At 45.5% G+C, this 18,422-nt stretch overlaps 1 protein-coding gene across 1 annotated transcript in view; it reads right to left on the bottom strand.

The window, feature by feature from the left end:
- The window catches only part of DIS3L (DIS3 like exosome 3'-5' exoribonuclease), a 32,400-nt gene extending 30,116 nt beyond the window's left edge, over positions 1-2,284 (bottom strand). Inside the window, exons 1-2 of the mRNA XM_042252062.1 lie at positions 2,046-2,284; positions 520-673 (exon numbers count right to left, since the gene is read on the bottom strand). Of these exons, the coding sequence (XP_042107996.1) occupies positions 520-673; positions 2,046-2,184 (293 nt within the window). The 5' untranslated portion in view covers positions 2,185-2,284. The remainder of the gene's footprint in view (positions 1-519; positions 674-2,045) is intronic.
- Between the last annotated feature and the right edge of the window lie 16,138 nt (positions 2,285-18,422).

The following is an 18,422-nucleotide window of genomic DNA, read 5'->3' as shown; positions in this document are numbered from 1 at the left end:
TTGGTGGTTATACCAGTAGTCTAAAAATAAAACAAGTTAATTCTGGTTTCACTGAATAAAGCACAAGTGATTAAATAAATTTATAATGAAATTTGCCTTCCCAATAAAGGAGCCTCAAATTTTAAAACACCTTCTTTTTCCCAGGGGGAAAATAATGTACGTTTCTGAAACAATATATCTATAAATAAGAAGATTAAATAATATGTAGTTTTCAACCAGAAGTAAGCAATAGGTCTGCTACTATAAAAATGCAAACCAAAAGCCAAGAATCTTAAATACCGACATCCTGCGGACACTGCAGTTTATTGATTTACAGTCAGATCTTTGGGCCAGGTGTTGAAGAAGAAATATAAAAGAATGTTACTGCATTCCTTACTGGCAAAGAAAATGCCAGATTAGTTCAAAAAGTCCTTTCTGATGAAAATAATGAATTCCTCCCCTCTCTCTCCAACAAGGGACCTTCTCTAAGGGGGAAAAAAATCCTGCACCATAAATAAAGAAATAATGCAAAATAGATACCTTCGGCCTCTTTGATGCTGCACAGCTTGACAAGCCGTTTGCATGAAAACAATTCCCTTCAACTCAGGAAACTCAAGGATCTCAAGGTAATCTTGAACGACTTTCCAATCTGGAACCATGTAATGAGTCACGTCACCAGACAAGAGTTTCCCATCTGAAGCATAATTCAAAATGGAAGAGATCAGACAGCGTTTGCAAACCTGGCTTATTATGATTTCAATGTCACAGTGTCCCCATGTGCAGAACAACTTCTAATCTTAACAACACTGTGAAGTTTTTAAAAGACAAATCCACTTTGGTAGAGGTAAATTCAGCACCTTCATTTTTCTGAAGTTATGATAAATAAAAGCTCAATGTGGTCTATGGTTGTTGCCAGTCGTACAGAGGATGACAGATTAAAATACAAAAAACAAAAACAAGCAAATCCAAGCACAACTTAACTTTTTTTGTGTTAACTCATTGACCTACACTCACATTCCAGTGGGGCACCACAAATAAACATGTTAACCACTTGTTTATGCCCAGGCATTTCAAGTCGGTTCTGTTTCAAGCTTGCGAACGTGCTCAGAAGTCTCCCTGGGCCAGGAAGGCTGAATTGACTAGAAAAGATGCTCCAGTGCAAGGAGGGGCAGAGATGGGACTTCCACCCAGCCTGTGTCTCGGAGCTGGTTAGCCGAGCTGTAACTGAAATGTTCACCTTAACCATAAGCTGAGGATCCCAGACATTCGCTGAAAAGGACCACCATGCTCCTCTGCCACCACGGGGAAGAGAACCTGCAACCTCCATCGTTAAATCGGCCACCCCAGCAGCCTAGAAATCAAGTGGAGGAAGGTGCAGTGGGCAGCCGACCCAAAGCCAGTTTCCCCATGACCTTCCTAGACAAGGGGGGCCCAAATGATTCACAAATCCTAGTCAAGTGGGCTCTCCACTGGGTGAATGTCTGAGGCCTCGGTGCTGGTAGGTCAGAAAAGTGGTGAGGAGCAAAGCAAAGTACAACGAGAAGCAGCAGCAGCGTCTGCTCCCGCTCCCCGGCTGGCACTGCAGCGCCCACGGCTCGGGACCTCCTGGTTTCACCACCCCGAGCCTGGGGCCGGACGCTCCAGCGCCCACAGGCCCCCCGGAGAGCCCCCAAACCAGGCATCTGCGCGGCGGGGGCGCCTGCCCCTCGGCCCTTCCGCTTCCCGGGGCAGAGCAATCGGGAGTCGGGGTTGAGAGACCGCGGAGCCGTGGCCCGGCCCAGCTCTCGGAGGTCTGGAAGCCGCCTGCCGCTTGCGCGTGACCGGCAGCCGGGTCGCAGGTGACGTCTGGAGGCGGGAGGAGGCCCGGGGGCCTCGGCCTCTGCGCCACCGCGGCCCCGCTCTCCGCCTCTGGGCCGCGCCCTTCCACCTTAAGGCCGACGCTCTACCCCGACCCCGCCGCCCCAGCTCCCGCCCGGCCTCGGCGCCCCGCGCTCCAGCCCGGCCACCCAGCTCCCGCCCGGCCTCGGCGCCCGGTGCCCCCAGCCCTCCGCACCCCGGGCCCTGACCGTTGTGGCAGGTGGCGGGCTGCGGGCAGAGCGCGCTGTTGCAGGGCACGCTGGGCCGCAGGTAATGCTCCCGCACAATCCGCAGCGTCCGGCCGTGGAAGGTCCTCAGAAGCAGCACCTTCTCCCGCTTCTGCAGCATGCTGGTCGCGCCCGGACACAGTTCCGGGCCCCAGGAGGCGCCCGCTCCGCGAGCGGCCGGGAAGCGGCAGCCGAGGCGCCGCGCGGGCGGAGGCGAGGCCGAGGCTTCGGGCCCGCCCCCTCGGCCTAGTCTCCGCGGAGCTCCAGGCGGGCAGGCCCTCCTAGGCGGCCTGAGCGCTGCGGGCTCCACACTGAAAACCGCCCTAACGGCCCGAACCCCGGTGTTGTGAGCAGCAAGAGGCCCGCGGTGTGGGTGTTCTAGCCGGACTCACGGTCTCTCCCCAACCCTGCCTCAGTTTCTCCCCTCCTTAACGGTTGCCTGGGGGTGGAATTGCCTGGGAGGGGTGGAAAAGACTTCAGGGAGGCGAAGATAATACAGATCTTCTTCCACATACGATGGGATCAGGTCCTGATAAACCCATCTACGTTGAAAATCCATTTAACACACCTAACCTACCCAACATCACAGCTTAACCCAGCCTATCTTAGACCTGCTCAGAAAACTTACTTTGGCCAAGAGTTAGGCAGAATCATCTAACACAAAGCCTATTTAAGACAGTATTGAATATCTCATGTAATTTATTGAATGCTGTACTGTTAAGTGAAAAGCAGAATGGTTGCCAGCGTTTCGGTTTTTACTCTGCTGATCACCATGCTGTCTCGGAGCTTAGACTTGTTCCCCTGCTCAGCATCATGGGAGAGTGTCTTGTGCCACTGGCCCAGAAAAGATAAAAATTCCAAGTGGGTATTACTTTCACACCGTGGTAAAATCCAAATATTATAAGTGGAATCATGGGAAGTTGAAACTATCAGTACAGGGAAACTACTAAAGTCTTGCAAATATTTGGTGCAACTGTGAAGGATTATTGTACTTTGCTTCTACCTTCAGGTCCATATAGGAATGAGACTCCCTTATTAAAATGGATACTTATCTGTTTGTTGTTGTTTAGTTGCTAAGTCCTGTCCGACTCATTGCAACTCCATAGACAGTAGGCTCCTCTAGGCTCCTCTGTCCATGGGATTTTTCAGGCAAGAATACTAGAGTGGGTTGCCATTTCCTTCCCCAGGGGATCTTTCTGACCCTGCTTTCGCATCTTCTGCTTTGACAGATGAATTCTCTACAGCTGAGCCACCAGGGAAGCCCAATTATTAGTGTTGTGTATTAATATAGATAAATATTAGTATGTTCTGTTTGTTGCTCTTGCTATCCCTGAAAGAGCTAAAAGATTCAGCAAATAAGCCAGCAACCCTGCTAACTCAACATTTTTTTCCCTTTAAAAAAACTATTTATTTTTAATGTCATGTATTTTTAATTCATATAAAAATTCAAACAATGCAGATAAAATGGAAACCAATCCTTTCCCTTGAGGTAAACATTATCTATTCAACCTCAGCATGATAGCATTTGCAGCCTCTGGCAAAGGAATTCTCCTTGAAATTTGATGGAGACTAAAACACAGTCCAAAATCACTGCAGATGGTGACTGCAGCCATGAAATTAAAAGACGCTTGCTCCTTGGAAGAAAAGCTATGACTAACCTAGACAGAATATTAAAAAGCAGAGGCATTACTTTGCCAGCAAAGGTCCATCTAGTCAAAGCTATGTTTTTTCCAGTAGTCATGTATGGATGTGAGAGTTGGACTATAAAGAAAGTTGAGCGCCTAAGAATCAATGCTTTTGAACTGTGGTGTTGGAGGAGACTCTTGAGAGTCCCTTGGACTGCAAGGAGATCCAACCAATCAATCCTAAAGGAAATCAGTCCTGAATATTTATTGGAAGGACTAATGCTGAAGCTGAAACTTCAGTGCTTTGGCCACCAGATACAAAGAACTAACTCATTGGAAAAAACCCTGATGCTGGGAAAGATTGAAGGTGGGAGGAGAAGGGGACGACAGAGGATGAGATAGTTGGATGGCATCACCAACTTGATGTACATGAGTTTGAGCAAGCTCCAGGAGTTGGTGATGGACAGGGAAGCTTGGTGTGCTGCAGTCCATGGGATCACAAAGATTCAGATAAAACTGAGTGACTGAACTAAAATACAGTCTCTTCTGAGATCACACTTTCTTGGTTGGATGGAAGCCACTGTTCCTCCAAACTCTCATCAAAGACTTTGAGCTGCATCAGGAGCTTAACAAAGAAGTGTCATTTAATTTCCACAACAAGTCAGTGGAGTCAGGCATTATTATCCCCATTTTACAGATGATGAAATAAGATTAGAGAGGTTAAGCCTATCAAGGTCAAGATTATCCAGTTATTAAGTGATGGAATCAATATCCAAGCTGGAATCTGGCTGAATCCAAAGCAGGCTCCTCACTCTTCACAGATGAATAAAATATAACTCTTATATCTAAGGAGTTTATAGTCAACTTGTTCAGTGCTAGTTAAGGCACCTCAACCAGCTGGTGGAAGAGCATTGGCACTTTCTTTTATGCTAAAGTGAGCGGAACTAAAGTATTCAGTTTGATTACTTTCGCTAGGGCACTGGTCTGAACCCTCTTGGCACCAGGGACAGTTTTCTTGGAAGACAGTTTTCCACTGACTAGGGGTGGAGGTGGGTGTGTGGCGGGGGGTGGGGTGGCTGGGTGGGGGAATGGTTTCAGGATGATTCAACCTCATTACATTTAGGGTTTGCATCCTATGAGAATTTAGTGCCTCTGCTGGTCTGACAGGAAGTGGAGCTCAGATGGTAATACCAGCTTTGGGGAGCAGCTGTAAGCACAGGTGAAGCTTTGTTCACTCTTCCACCCCTCACCTCCTGCTGTGTGGCCTGGGCCGGGGGCAGTGGTGTTGGGGCCCTCTGCTCTAGGAGAACATATTTTTTGTTGTTGTCATTTTTAATCTTTTTTTATCTTTTGGCTGTGCTGCAAGGCATTCAGGATCTGAGTTCCCTGGCTAGGGATGAGCCCTCATCCCCTGCATTGGAAATGTGGAGTCTTAACCTGGGCCACCAGGGAAGGCCCTCTGGGGGAATATATTAAAAAGTCATGATCGCTCACTCATTGCATTTTTATGTGAAGTTATCTGCATGTGGGATGATGTGAGTGAGGTCTGAGACAGAATGGCACAAGTTAGGAGAACGTCACAGTGCTGGTCCCCAGGTCAAAGCACTAGGCGGGCCCATATGGCAACCAGCAGTGCAGGAGGACAGGTCTAGAGACCCCAGGCATGCAACAGGATTTGACCTTTACATAAGAATGCTTCTGACAGCTGCTCATGATTCCCTCCAAAGTGCTCCCATTTTCTTTCTTTCTTTTTTTTTTTTTTGACTTCTTCTGTGTCCTTAACATCTCTCTTTAGCATTACTTTAAACTATTTAGAACAATAGTGAAGGACAGGGAAACCTAGCATGCTGCAGTCCATGGGGTCAAAAGAGTTGGACATGACTGAGCAGCTCAACAACAACTTTAAACTTCCTCTAAGTTGGGACTAGTGATCTTTCAAGGTAGAGAATGTGTCTGGGGCTCTATTGAAAGTTGAGGTTATCAATATTTAAAATAATCCAAGGCCTGCCAAACACTTCTTTGGCTTTCGTGACAACGATAATGTACAAATTATGTTCTCAAAAGCATACTCCCTTATTTCTTGGAACTGATGATCTAAAATGGACAAGAATGCCTTTTTGTTGATTTGTTTGTCTCACAGACCATCTCATGCTTCTTGGATGAAAATATGTTTCTTTCTCAATCAGAATAAACTAGGTTATGCTGCAGTAATATACAACTTCAAAAATCCCAATGACTTAAAACAACAAGATGTTGCATGGGTGCCTGTAAGATCCATTCTGTATTTTCTCCAGGGCCCAGGCTGGATGGAGTCAGTGCTGTCTGAAATACTATTTGCTGTTCATTGTTGTTGTTTAGCCGCTAAGTCGTGTCCAACTCTTGCAACCCCATGGACTGTACTGTAACCCACCAGGCTCCTCTGTTCATGGGATTTTCCAGGCAAGAATACTGGAGTGGGTTGCCATTTCCTTCTCCAGAGGATCTTCCCAACCCAGGGATAGAACCCACAATTCCTGCATTGGCAGGCGAATTTTTTTACCACTGAGCCACCAGGGAAGCCCCCTTGCTCTTCACTGGCAGAGGGAAAAGAGGCACCTAGACAGCCTTAGGTCAGAAATTAAAAGCTCAGTCTGGAAATGACACATGTTTCTTCTGCCTAGTGGCCAGAACTAATCACATGACCACACATCCCAGGTCAGAAAAGAGGGTGGAGGTGGGCTGTTTGGGTGGCAATGCAGCTCCTCCCTCTTGGCTTGAAGGCGGTGCGCTGAAACCCCCTGGTGAGCAGTGTTAGTGACCGCTCGAGTGTCCTCAACTCAAAGCCCTTACGCAAAGTTGCCTCTACCGTCACCTCAACTCTTGTACCTGTGACTACTCCAGCTCTAGTCTCACCTCTTCTTACAGTGCTGGTCTACATGTGATTTCTTGTTAACCAAATCCATACCCTTTTTTTCTTCTGGGCACACAGGTGACTGCACATTTCCCAGCCTTCCTTGCATATAGATAGGTGTGGCCACAAAAGGTAATGACATCATTTCTAGGCCTGACCCTTGAACACCTCACATGGATATTCCTCTTTCCTGTTCCTGAATGGATGCCAGAGCCCAGGGGATCTTGAAAGTTGGCATTGAAGACAGCATACCCACCAACCCTTTGAACGAACGTGGGTCCCTGAAGAGCTATGCAGAGCAGAGTTCTGTCTTCCCTCCCCAGGAGCATCCCCAGGAGTCTCTTGCAGGAGTGAAATAAACTTCTTATGGCAGCTGGTGTTATCCTCAGTAACATAGCCCCACTTTACAAAGGAGATTAAGGAACTTGCCGAAGCCTTGCCTATTTATCTCAAAACTCCTCACTAGATACTAAAAGTCCTGATGAAGCTGCTCCAGGATTCTCCAGCAGTTCTAAATGTCATTGCCACACTGGGAAGGATGCTTGATAGCGTGCTTCTCTTTGCAGTTTTTCCTTTCCTTGTCAGTCTGAGTGCAGATGGACAGCCTGGTGCCCAAATAGCAGAATGCTGCGACAGCTTGCAGTGCTCTGCAGCTGATAGAAATCTCTGATTGTGGTCAATTTTCCCTGGTGCTTGACTGCAGTCTTCTTCAGGCTGAGCACCAGGATGCTTACGCTGCAAGAGTTCGTAGCATTTGCCTGTTGTTTTTGCAGATGCGCCCTGGGAGTGCAGACATCAGCAACCACTGGATTATAATCAAAAGGTTTCATCCAAGGGTTAGCCTAGAGAGGACGGGGTGTCTTTACAAAGGGCTTAGAGGACAAGGAGGTTAAATGTATAAAAGGAATTCTGGATGATGAGATCCCAGGGCTAGAGGGGATTATTGAAGCAGGCTTTGAAATATTCTTTCTTTACTTATTTAAAATCACGACAGTACATGCTTGTTGCAATACATTTCAACAATACTGAAGTGAAAAGGCTGAAGTTCTGCTTGCATGCAAAGTCTACTTCTTCCATGTAATTTACCATTGTCGATATCTGATACATATCCTAGAAGTCTTCCTTCTTTTCTTTCCTTCTTTCATTTTAGTTTTTTGGCTGTGCCGTGTCCTTGTTGCTCTGAGTAGGGACTCATTGTGATGGCTTCTCTTTGTGGTGGAACACAGGCTGTAGGGTGCAAGAGCTTCAGTAGTTGTGGCGCATGGGCTTAGCTGCCCTGTGGCATCTTCCCAGACCAGGGATTGGACCCGTGTCTCCTGCTTTGGCAGGTGGATTCTTAACCACTGGACCACCAGGAAAGTCCTAGAAGTCTTTAGATATAACCCCAAATGTTTGCAGCTTTTTGAAGTGCTTGTCAACCTATGAAGCATCAGCTATTGTACTTAACAGCTAACGTTTCCCAAACTTTCACTAGCTCCCAGGCCCTGTTCCTATGTTTCTCATTTAATCCTCAAAATAATGCCTTGACTGTAATACTGTTACCAATTGCATTCTGCAAGTGAGGAAACCGGAGTACAGGAGGATTGACTAATTGCCCCGGGCCACAGGCTTGAGCCAGCCTTGGAAGCCAAGCAGTTTGGACACAGAGCCCTGGAAGCAATGGCTCAGCCATGCCACCTTTCAGCTGCTAAACAGCCAGGCACAGAGTGGGGTACCTTCTCTACAGTGGACCATGGGATAAACCTAGTCATTTTAGGTTTAGAGAACTGGAAACGTTGGGTTTCAAATGTGACCCTACTACTTTCCTAACTTCCCTGGGCCTTCATGATTTCAATCACAAAATGCAGCTAAGCAGGACAGATGTTGTTGGGTATTGGTATCAACGACTCAATGACTCTAAAGGGTCATGTAAATGTCTAACGTGATCCCATTTATCTGAAGAATCAGCTTGCTTCCATTTGTGCTCCGTCTCAGTGGAAGAGTCATCGGAGGACAAACTGCTGCTGACATTGCTTTGCCGTTTGTATTAGGGGTGATTTAATTTCCTATATGTTAAAGGCCATTAATCCTTGATTTTCACTTTTCCCAGCAAATACAATGGCTCCCTTTTGGCTCTCTAAACACCCCGTGAATCCTTATAATCCAGTTTGCAATGATTACTCTAAAATATTCTACTTAACTCTTTCTAATTTTTTAAAGAGAAAATTATTGTGCTTGCCAATTGTATCTCAGCGAGGTTAGCGTATGGATACTTTTGCCCCTCTACCACAAAGGGGCGCTGTTTCATTGATTTTTGTAGTGGGGGCTGGTGCTTCAGGTAAAGTACCTTCTGTGCTGGTATCTGAGCCATTGAGACTTGCCTTTCATATACTGTCATTAAAATGCAACCAATTATTTGAGACAAAAACCAAACCAGCAAATAACCTTAGCGTTAAACAATACCTTTATCCAAGGAGCTCAAAGATCCAGATGCTCCAAAATTAATTAGAAACTAAGCTTCATTGATTAATACAGGAAAGAAAAAGAAAATCCTTTAAGTCTTGAAGCAGACTAGAAGAAAATTCATTCAGTCATGTGGATAGCTATTTATCAGGCAAATATAGGAACATTGCTATTTGTCATTTTAATTTTTTTGTATTTGATGAAATTGCTTTCACCCATCTTGTAGGATTATTATTACCAATGAAGTATCAGTCATGGTATACAGTTAAAATTAAGTTATACTTGACTTTTTTTACATTTTAGGCCAGAGTAAGGCCTATGTCTGTTTGTATTAGGTTTCTATTGCTGTATAATGAATTCCCACCAAAATTTAGCAGCTTCACTCATGTATTTATTTATTTAATTTATTAATTTTTAAAGTTGCAACTGTTTATTTGGCTGTGTTGGGCCTTAGTTTTGGCACATGGGAACTTTGTTGTGGCGTGTGGTCTCAGTTACCATGTGCAGGCTTAGTTACCCTGCAGAGTGTGGGATCTTAGTTCCCCCACCAGGGATTGAACCCATGTCTCCTACATTAAGGCAGGCTCTTAACCACTGGACCACCAGGGAAGTCCCCAAACACTTGTTTATTACCTTGCAGTTTCTGGAGTCTGAAGCCTGGGCATGGCCTAATGAGGTTCTTGGCTCAGGATCTCACAAGACTGAACTCAAAATGTCAGCTGCACTGATTCCTTTCGGGAGCTCGGGGTCTTCTTTCAAGCTTCTTTCAGGCTGTTGGCAGAATTCAGTTCCTTGCAGCTGTAGGACTATAGCCCCTCTTCTCTTGCTGGATGTTAGGCAGGACGCTAAGCATAGGAGGAAGTTAGGAGACCACCCGTGTACCCCCTCCATAGGCCCTTCTACACTTCATATCTCTTTCACCAGGAGAACCCAGTTCCTCTGAGGACCACTGAGGATAGTCTTCTATTTTAAGGTCAACTGCTTGGAGAATTTAATTGCATTTGCAGGACCCCTTCACAGTAGCACCCAGATTCGTGTTTGACTGAGTAGCCTGCGGAAGGTGTGTGTGCACTGGAGACGAGAATCCTGGGACCATCTTAGAATCCTGCCTAGCTGTCTTAGTCCGTTCAGGCTGCTGTAACAAAATACTACAGACTGGGTAGTCTGTAAACAACAGAAGTTCATTTCTCACAGTTTTGGAGGCTGGAACTTGGAGATCAGGGTGGTAGCATTATTGGGTGGGGACCCTCTTCAGGGTTTCAGACTTCTCTTTGAATCCTCACATGGCAGAAGGGGCTACAGATCTCTCCAGAGCCCACCTTTTTTTTTTTTAATTTATTTTTATTTTTAATTCATTAATTCTAATTGGAGGCCAATTACCTTACAATATTGTGTGGTTTTGGCTACACATCAATGTGACTCGGCCACAGGTACACATATGTCCCCCATCCTGAAGCCCCCTCCCACCTCCCTCTCATGCATCCCTCTGGGCTGTCCCAGAGCACTGGCTTTGCGTGCCCTGCTTCATGCATCGAACTTGCACTGGTCATCTGTTTTACATATGCTAATATCCATGTTTCAATGCTATTCTCTCAAATCATCCCACCCTTGCCTTCTGCCACAGAGTTCCAAAGCCTGTTCTTTACATCCGTGTCTCTTTTGCTGTTTTGCATATAGGGTCGTCGTTACCATCTTTCTAAATTCCATATATATGTGTCGATAGACTGTACAGGTGTTTCTCTTTCTAACTTACTTCACTCTGTATAATAGGCTGCAGTTTCATCCACCTCATTAGAACTGACTCAAATGTGTTCTTTTTTGTAGCTGAGTAATATTCCATTGTGTATATGCACCACAACTTCCTTATCCATTTGTTTGTGGCATCTAGGTTGCTTCCATGTCCTGGCTATTGTAAACAGTGCTGTGATGCACATTGGAGTACACATGTCTCTTTCAATTCTGGTTTCCTCGGTGTGTATGCCCAGCAGTGGGATTGCTGGGTCATAAGGCAGTTCTATTTCCAGTTTTTAAAGGAATCTCCACACTGTTCTCATGGTGGCTGTACTAGTTTGCATTCCCACCAACAGTGTAAGAGGGTTCCTTTTTCTCCAAACCCTCTCTAACACAGACCTTCTTTTTTTTTTTTCAGAGCCTCTTTTTTAAGGCACTAATTCCAGTCATGAAGGTTCCACTTCATGACTTAAGCAACTCCCAAAGGTCCCACCTATTAATACCGTAGTCTGTGAGGGTTAGGATTGCAGCATATGAATTTGTCGGGGGGACACAAACATTCAGACCATAACACACATTTGAACTCAATAAGTTATACTTAAAACCATAGTATTTATTAAGTTTCTGAGAGCAGCATAAATGACTTTCTTAAAAAAAGAAATGAGAGAACCAAGCTAGTAATCCAGAGGCTAAATGAAAGTAAATGAATGATAGATAATGCTGCTTTGGTTAATTCAAGCTAAGGAGGAGAAAACTCCACCAATACAAACCCACATTCTATTAATTTTTTTTAAAAAGTATTTATTTATTTGGCTGAACTGGGTCCTAGTGTGGCATGTGGGATCTTTAGCTGCATCATGTGAGATCTAGTTCCTGAACTAAGGCTCGAACCCAGGCCCCCTGCATTCAAGCACAGAGTCCCAGCCACTGGACCACCTGGGATGTCCCTCTATTAATCTTAAGCAGCACGGATTTACACGGGACCGAGAACCTACTAAGGAATCATTGCATAGAGCCCAGCCCCCTTTGCTAACACAGGATCATCTTGGAGAGGGCATCTTGGAGGGCGATCTGGTGGGTAGAACCATCTCCTTTTGTTTTACCCCCTTTAGCTGCTACAGAGGAATGATGCTATATCCACCCCTCCCCCACCCCCGCTCCTGGATTAGGATCCTCTCTTAAAATCCCGCTGTGACAGGTGATAGGAGGCCTTGGCATTTTTGAATATTTGAATTTTAAATTTAAAATGTCGTCTTCATTATAGGCGTCTTTGATTGTGTGGCTGGCTACCCGTCATCAAACCCAGGAGAGTGGGAGGCTACTGGTATGTGCTGTCCATCTTCCGTGTAGATTGTGAAGGCGGTCAGAGCCACGATTAAGGAACCTTCTCTGATTGCAGTGTTTTGGTAGGGGAGAGCAGGAGGGTTTTCTTTTCTTTTCTTTTTTTTTTCTATTAAATCTGACATTTTAAGAGAGATCATTAAAAAAATATTTTCCTACCCAGGAGAAAAAAAGGCTTGGATCTTGGATATCTTTCACTGAAACCATAAGGCTCTTGTTATGTTTATCATTTTAGCCTTCAAGGCCTTGTCTTTTCTGACTTAGAGAACTAGAGGCATTTTGATCCCCTTCCAGTTCTACAATGTTCTTTAATCAGCTGGAGGCCTCACTGTTGATCAGAGAACAGTACTTCCTCCCTCCCTAATGCGAACAGCACCTGCCAATCCCCCATCCAGAAGCAAGAGAGAAGGGCTCTTCTCTGAGCCTACAGAGCACTGTCTTCTCAAACGTACATTAAACCATAGAAAAGAGCCTGAAACCTCATTAATAGATGCAGAGCACAATGGTGCATAGAGATAGAAACCAAGCTCACAGACCCACATGTACAAACAACATATTTGTTTATTTACGGCCATTGTCATATGCCTGATACTGGCAGCATGGGGTTTTATTTCCACTAGCATTAAGCTCATCATCTTAGCGAAAATGTTAAAAGGGTAAGTAAGTAAACAGTGTGTACACAGTAAGTACTGTGTATTGTTAATTGTATCGTTGATTAATACAGAGCAGGCTGTAATAAACCACACATTTTTCTTTCAAACCACTTGTTTTAAGCTTTCTCCAATTTTAGAAGGGTACGATCCATATATGAAAACATATAAATGTATATAGATATAAAAATATAAATGTGTGTATATATATATCACGTATATATTGTATATGTAAAATCAGTTATGATTAGCTGGGTTGTGCTGCAGTAATAAACAACCCTCAAATCTCAGTGATTTAAAACCGCAAAGCTTTATTTTTTGCTCACACTATTTGTCTCTCCACTCCGGGGTGTCAAATGTTGTTTTTTGAAAGAGGGGCACACCGGATGGCTTGTGAGATCTTAGTTCCCTGACCAGGTATTGAGCCTTTGTCCTCAGCAGTGAAAGCATGAAGCTGTAAGCACTGGACTGCCGGGGAAGTCCCTGTCCCTGCACTCTATGTCATCCTTACCAAGACGCCTGGACTGATGGGGCTCCTTTTAGCACTTCTGCAATTACTTTGCAGGGGAAAAAGAATGAGACAGTTGTGGACTTGCTGTTAAAGATTCCAGTTGGAAATGACAGCAGTGACCTCTGTTTACATGCAAGGGTATGCGCTTAGTCATGTCTGACTCCTTTGCAACCCCATGGACTGTAGTCTGCCAGGCTCCCCTGTCCATGGGATTATTCCGGCAAGCGTACTGAAGTGGGTGACCATTTCCTTCTCCAAGGGATCTTCCTACCCAGTGACTGAACCCACGTCTACCCCAGTCTTCTACATTGCAGGCAGATTCTTCACTGCTGAGCCACTAGATCACTAGCTAAAGCAAGTTATTTGGTCACACGCAATCCCAAGGGCAGAAGATATCCAGAAGTATTTGGTGAACAGTACTAATTCTCTCTCTCTCACACACATATACATGCTATATATGTTTAATACATAGGTTGAAAAGGGAGGGGAATAACTTCACTTGTAGCCACATGAAGAGAGTCAACTTTGGTTTATCGTTGTAATATTGTTACTAAGTTTAGAATCGTTGAAAACAATGGCATAAGCTATGTTCACAGAATATACTGCAATCATTGAGAAGCATCAGGCAGATCTTTATGTACAGACATGGGAATATCCCTCAGAAATACTGAATTTTAAAAAGAACAAATAGCAGAATATCATACTTCCATTTATTAAAAAAAAAGACATATAAATATATTTATGTGCATATGTCTCTGTGTGTGTGTGTGGCACGCATAGGAAAAGACCTAGAAGGGCTATTACCAACAGCTACTACTAACTGGGAGCACAGAGGGATTTGTGTGGCAGGTAAGAGATCATCACTCTTTTTTACTTTACTTAATCCTGTATTGTTTGAATTAATTACATCCATTTGCTCATGTATTGTTGTGTTATTTTCCTAGGGCTGCCTCAACAAATTACCACGAAATTAGCGAAACAGAAATTTACTTTCATAGTTCTTGAGGCCGGAAGTCCGAAGTCTGGCGGGACCGTGCTCCCTCCCACGGCTCCTGGGGAGAACCTGTCCCGTTCCTCCTCCAGCGTTGGTGGCTGTTGGGGTTCCTTGACTTGTGGCCTCATCCCTCTGCCTCCACAGTCACACTGTCTCCTCCTCTTCTGTGTGTCTCCTCTAAGGATATTTGTCACTGGATTTAGGAGCTACCTGGATAATCTATCATGGAGGGATGACTCTAGGTTTGGCGCTAGGAACTGGGACATCGGTGGTGCCACAGGCTAAATTCTCATCTCAAGACCCTTAAGATTCCTTTTCCAAGTAAGGTCACATTTATAGGTTTCAGAGATTAGGACGTGGACATAACTTTTTTAGGGGAAAGTGGAGTGACGGGCACCACCGTTCAACCCACTACACCTATGTAGTGTAGAAAAATTAGAAAGGAAGAGATTTAAAAAAAACAGAAAGGAAATCATTATTAACAATGATTACTTCTAGGAGGGAAAAATTTCCAAGTTTTCTATAGTGAACTCATATAGCATTTATAATCAGTAAAAGCAAACAAACAGACAAAATAAGAGAGCAGTAATCACCACCACCACCATAACGTAAAGTAAAACACAGGCAGGTCCTAACTCACACATAAGCTGCTGCTAAGCCGCTTCAGTCATGTCCGACCCTGTGCGACCCCATAGACGGCAGCCCACCAGCCTCCCCCGTCCCTGGGATTTTCCAGGCAAGAACACTGGAGTGGGTTGCCATTTCCTTCTCCAATGCATAAAAGTGAAAAGTGAAAGTGAAGTCACTCAGTCGTGTCCGACTCTTAGCGACCCCATGGACTGCAGCCTACCAGGCTCCTCTGTCCATGGGATTTTCCAGGCAAGAGTACTCATATATATATACCCTGTTAACTAATGACCCTGACACATTGGAAGGGAATGGAAAGGTCCTGTCCTCACACTTAGTGATGGGGCCAAGTGTGGGGCTTAGATTTAGGCCACAGGGCCCTATAGCAACCTTGGGCTCTAAGAACCCCAGAGATATTAGCCTTCAATCATGCAAGGTAGAGCCTTAACCTAGGACTATACCCAGGAAGAGCCACCCATGTTAGCGGAAGAGAGAAAATAGTTTCCTGTTGGCTTGTAGAAATTAGATGAATGTCTTTTTCTCAAAGAAGCAACATTATTATTATTTCTGGCTGTGCGGGGCAGCATGTGGGCTCTTAGTTTCCCCGCCTGGGACTGAACTCACACCCTCTCCAGTGAAAGTGCAGTTTAACCCCTGGACCACCAGGGAAGTCCAAGAAGCAACATTATTAAGTGGAGGTTGTAAGCAGGAGCCCAGTTTCAGCAGGACAATGTGTCTTATTTCATCTATACTGTGTATACATATTTTTCTAATTAGTTGCCAACTATTTTCAGCTTAAGATTTGGTGTTTGGCTTCTCCTGATCTGCACTGGGCCTGTGGGCAGCCACATGGCAGCCGCTGCTGGGGCTGGGGAGGGGCTCCAGCATGGGCAGATGGGGAACCCATTTAGATGGGGCATGTGCAGCGGTCTCCCTCATTCCCTGGTCTCCTGACCTGACTCTCCTCATTCAAATTGTCCACCCCTGCCTCCCTGGCCACCGCAGGCATTTGAGTTTGCAAACCTCTGATGAACAGAATGAAAACCTTTGCGGTATTAAAGCACAGCACATTATGGGTTAAGTGTGCTTGGGCACACTCTTGCTTCCAGGGAAAAATGCCTTCTGAGTTCCAAATAGCCAACAAATGAACTTGAAGCGGGCAACCCGTTAATAAATTGGCGACTCCTCTACAGTGATGTTTTATAGTCTGCGTAAACAAGTAATGGAAAATGCATATCCGTATATGCACTCAGATATCAGAAATTCAATTCCATAGGCTATTTGGGAACAAAGTTTTAAAATTCTGCTGAGGATGATTATGTATGTCTGAATCTGCATGTAGGCAAGCATGTGTGCACCCTCAGGGTCCCAGAAGTGCTGTTGCTCGGCTCTGGCCAGAGCCTGTACTCATAACCCTACCTGTGTGGCTTGTTGGGTCATGAGCCAAAATTAGTCTCATCGTGATTGGGTCAGATCCGGGGACCTTTACAGAATTTCCTCTCTTCTGTGTTGCCTCCTGGTGGGTGTTTCCAGTGAAGCTCTTGAATTTTTAATCCGAGCTGAGCCATGAAGGTGAGATGAAGTGGGTCATGTGGAGGGTTGCCTCAACCGGGGCTGAAGCTTTTTGGGAAGGCAGTCCTTTTCTGTAATTTCCAGAGCAGACTGCTGACTTTCAAGACCTTCGTGAAGAAGAATTCTCTGAAGGTTTTCCTCTCCTAAGTTAAGCGTTTAATGAGCACCTACTCTGTTCATAGCAACTGATTAAGGCACACACCAAATTAAGATGTGGACAGTGCTTGCAGACCAGGAAGCTTTCACACTGATCAGGCAGTGGAGACACAAGGAGGCCAGATGATGTCATGTGAAACAGATGAGATGCCACAGGTAATGAGCCATGAATTGCCAAATGGACATGTATGTGAAAAAGAGCATTGCTAAATATACTTGGAGATTCTAAGTATAACAGTTCAGGCCAGGGGATGGCCAAGCAGTGGAGGCGGTGGCTGAACTGAGTGTGAGCAGAGAAGAAGGTAAAACATCAAGCCGACACACGACAACAAGGGAATGGAAGGTGGCTTCCGCTGAATGACCGGTTACCCAATCCTGGGCTTTGTGGTATAAGCAATGGAGACCCCTGGAAAGCTTTCAAGCAGAGGAGTGGTACAATCCCAGTCACACATCGAGAGATCAATCTGGAGATGATGTCAGGATGGTTTATTCGAAGAAGGAGGAGGAGGTGAGAGCAAGAAGGAGACTGGAGGACACTCCTACAGAGGAGAAATGGTTTCAACTTGGGTAGATCAGAAAGTGAATTGGTAGATCAGAGGGGATGGGAAAGAAGGGATAGATGAGGGAGGGTCTTGAAGGACTTGAGAGCAGGCAGATTGCAATGAATGGGGAGGAGGAGGACCAGCAACGGCATCATGGAGGGATGGCTCTAGGTGTGGAGCTGGAATCTAGGAAACAGTAGTGCCGTGGGCTGAAAGATTGGCCAAGTGTGGCAGGAGGTCCACTGAGAGCTGACGAGAAGAGCAGGCTGACTTGAGTCCTGCCCTGAGGCCCTCACGGGGCACCCAGATGGCAGTGACCCATCTCTGATGCCATATTCTCAGCTACCCTATGGTGCTTTTCATCTGCATGTGTCCGTCTCTTTACTCACACTCTCTGGGCTCAACACCAATAAGTGGATGGAACTTATCATAGACGCTGAAACTCACTTGGTAGATATCCATGCCCCCATTGCTTCCTCCAGACAGTGGTCAGTAGTCTCAGACCCAGAAGACCAAACTCCACACATCATTGCCTGGTTGGCTGAGGATCTGTACCTGAATGATGTGAGAGATGTGCGGTGGTTATTCTAGTCTGAATCTCCAGCTTCAGGAAGACCCACTGCTCTGAAATTCAACGAGCTCTTTTATTATGCTTCCAGGGTGCAACATTCCTCACTGTCAGAAAGCCCTTCCTGATGCTCACTTTACATTGTCCACACCAAGCTTGGACCTTTGCAAGGAAACTTCTGTCTTCCTTTTTTCGTTTTGGCTTGCTTTGAGGCTTGAGCGATTCTAATTCCCTGACCAGGGATCAAACCCTTAAGAGTCCAAACCACTGGGCTGCCAGGGAATCCCCCACAATGGATTCTCAATATGGGCCTCCTCCGCTGCCCACTTTTCAACTAGGCCCCCTTGACATTTATGAACTCACGTGGTGGGGAGGGGGAGTAACTCCAGAAGAAGAAATTCCAGCAAAGACATTATTATGTTCCCGTTGAATACGCATTACTGCAACACCTTCATCTGAATGGGGGAAAGCAAAGAAACCAACACCCTGACTGTTTGGGGTTGAGGCTAAATGCAGGGACAAAATCACCAAGTGAAGCCTGTTCTTCGATCGGATTGAGGATGCATTATTTAACGGGACTCTGAGTAAACCCATCCTCGTTCCTTTTTATCCTCCGCTTCCCTTTGTCCTCTTCAATTTCCTCCTGTTGGGCATCAAGTCATTTCTCTTTGCCCTTTGTGCTCCCTCCACTTCAATCCTCGCCTCCCTTC

The sequence above is a fragment of the Ovis aries genome, chromosome 7 (genome assembly GCF_016772045.2).
Source record: "Ovis aries strain OAR_USU_Benz2616 breed Rambouillet chromosome 7, ARS-UI_Ramb_v3.0, whole genome shotgun sequence".
NCBI classification, from domain to species: Eukaryota; Metazoa; Chordata; class Mammalia; order Artiodactyla; family Bovidae; genus Ovis; species Ovis aries.
The sequence above is the reverse complement of the archived record's forward strand: the minus strand, read 5'-3'. Positions and strand labels throughout refer to the sequence as shown.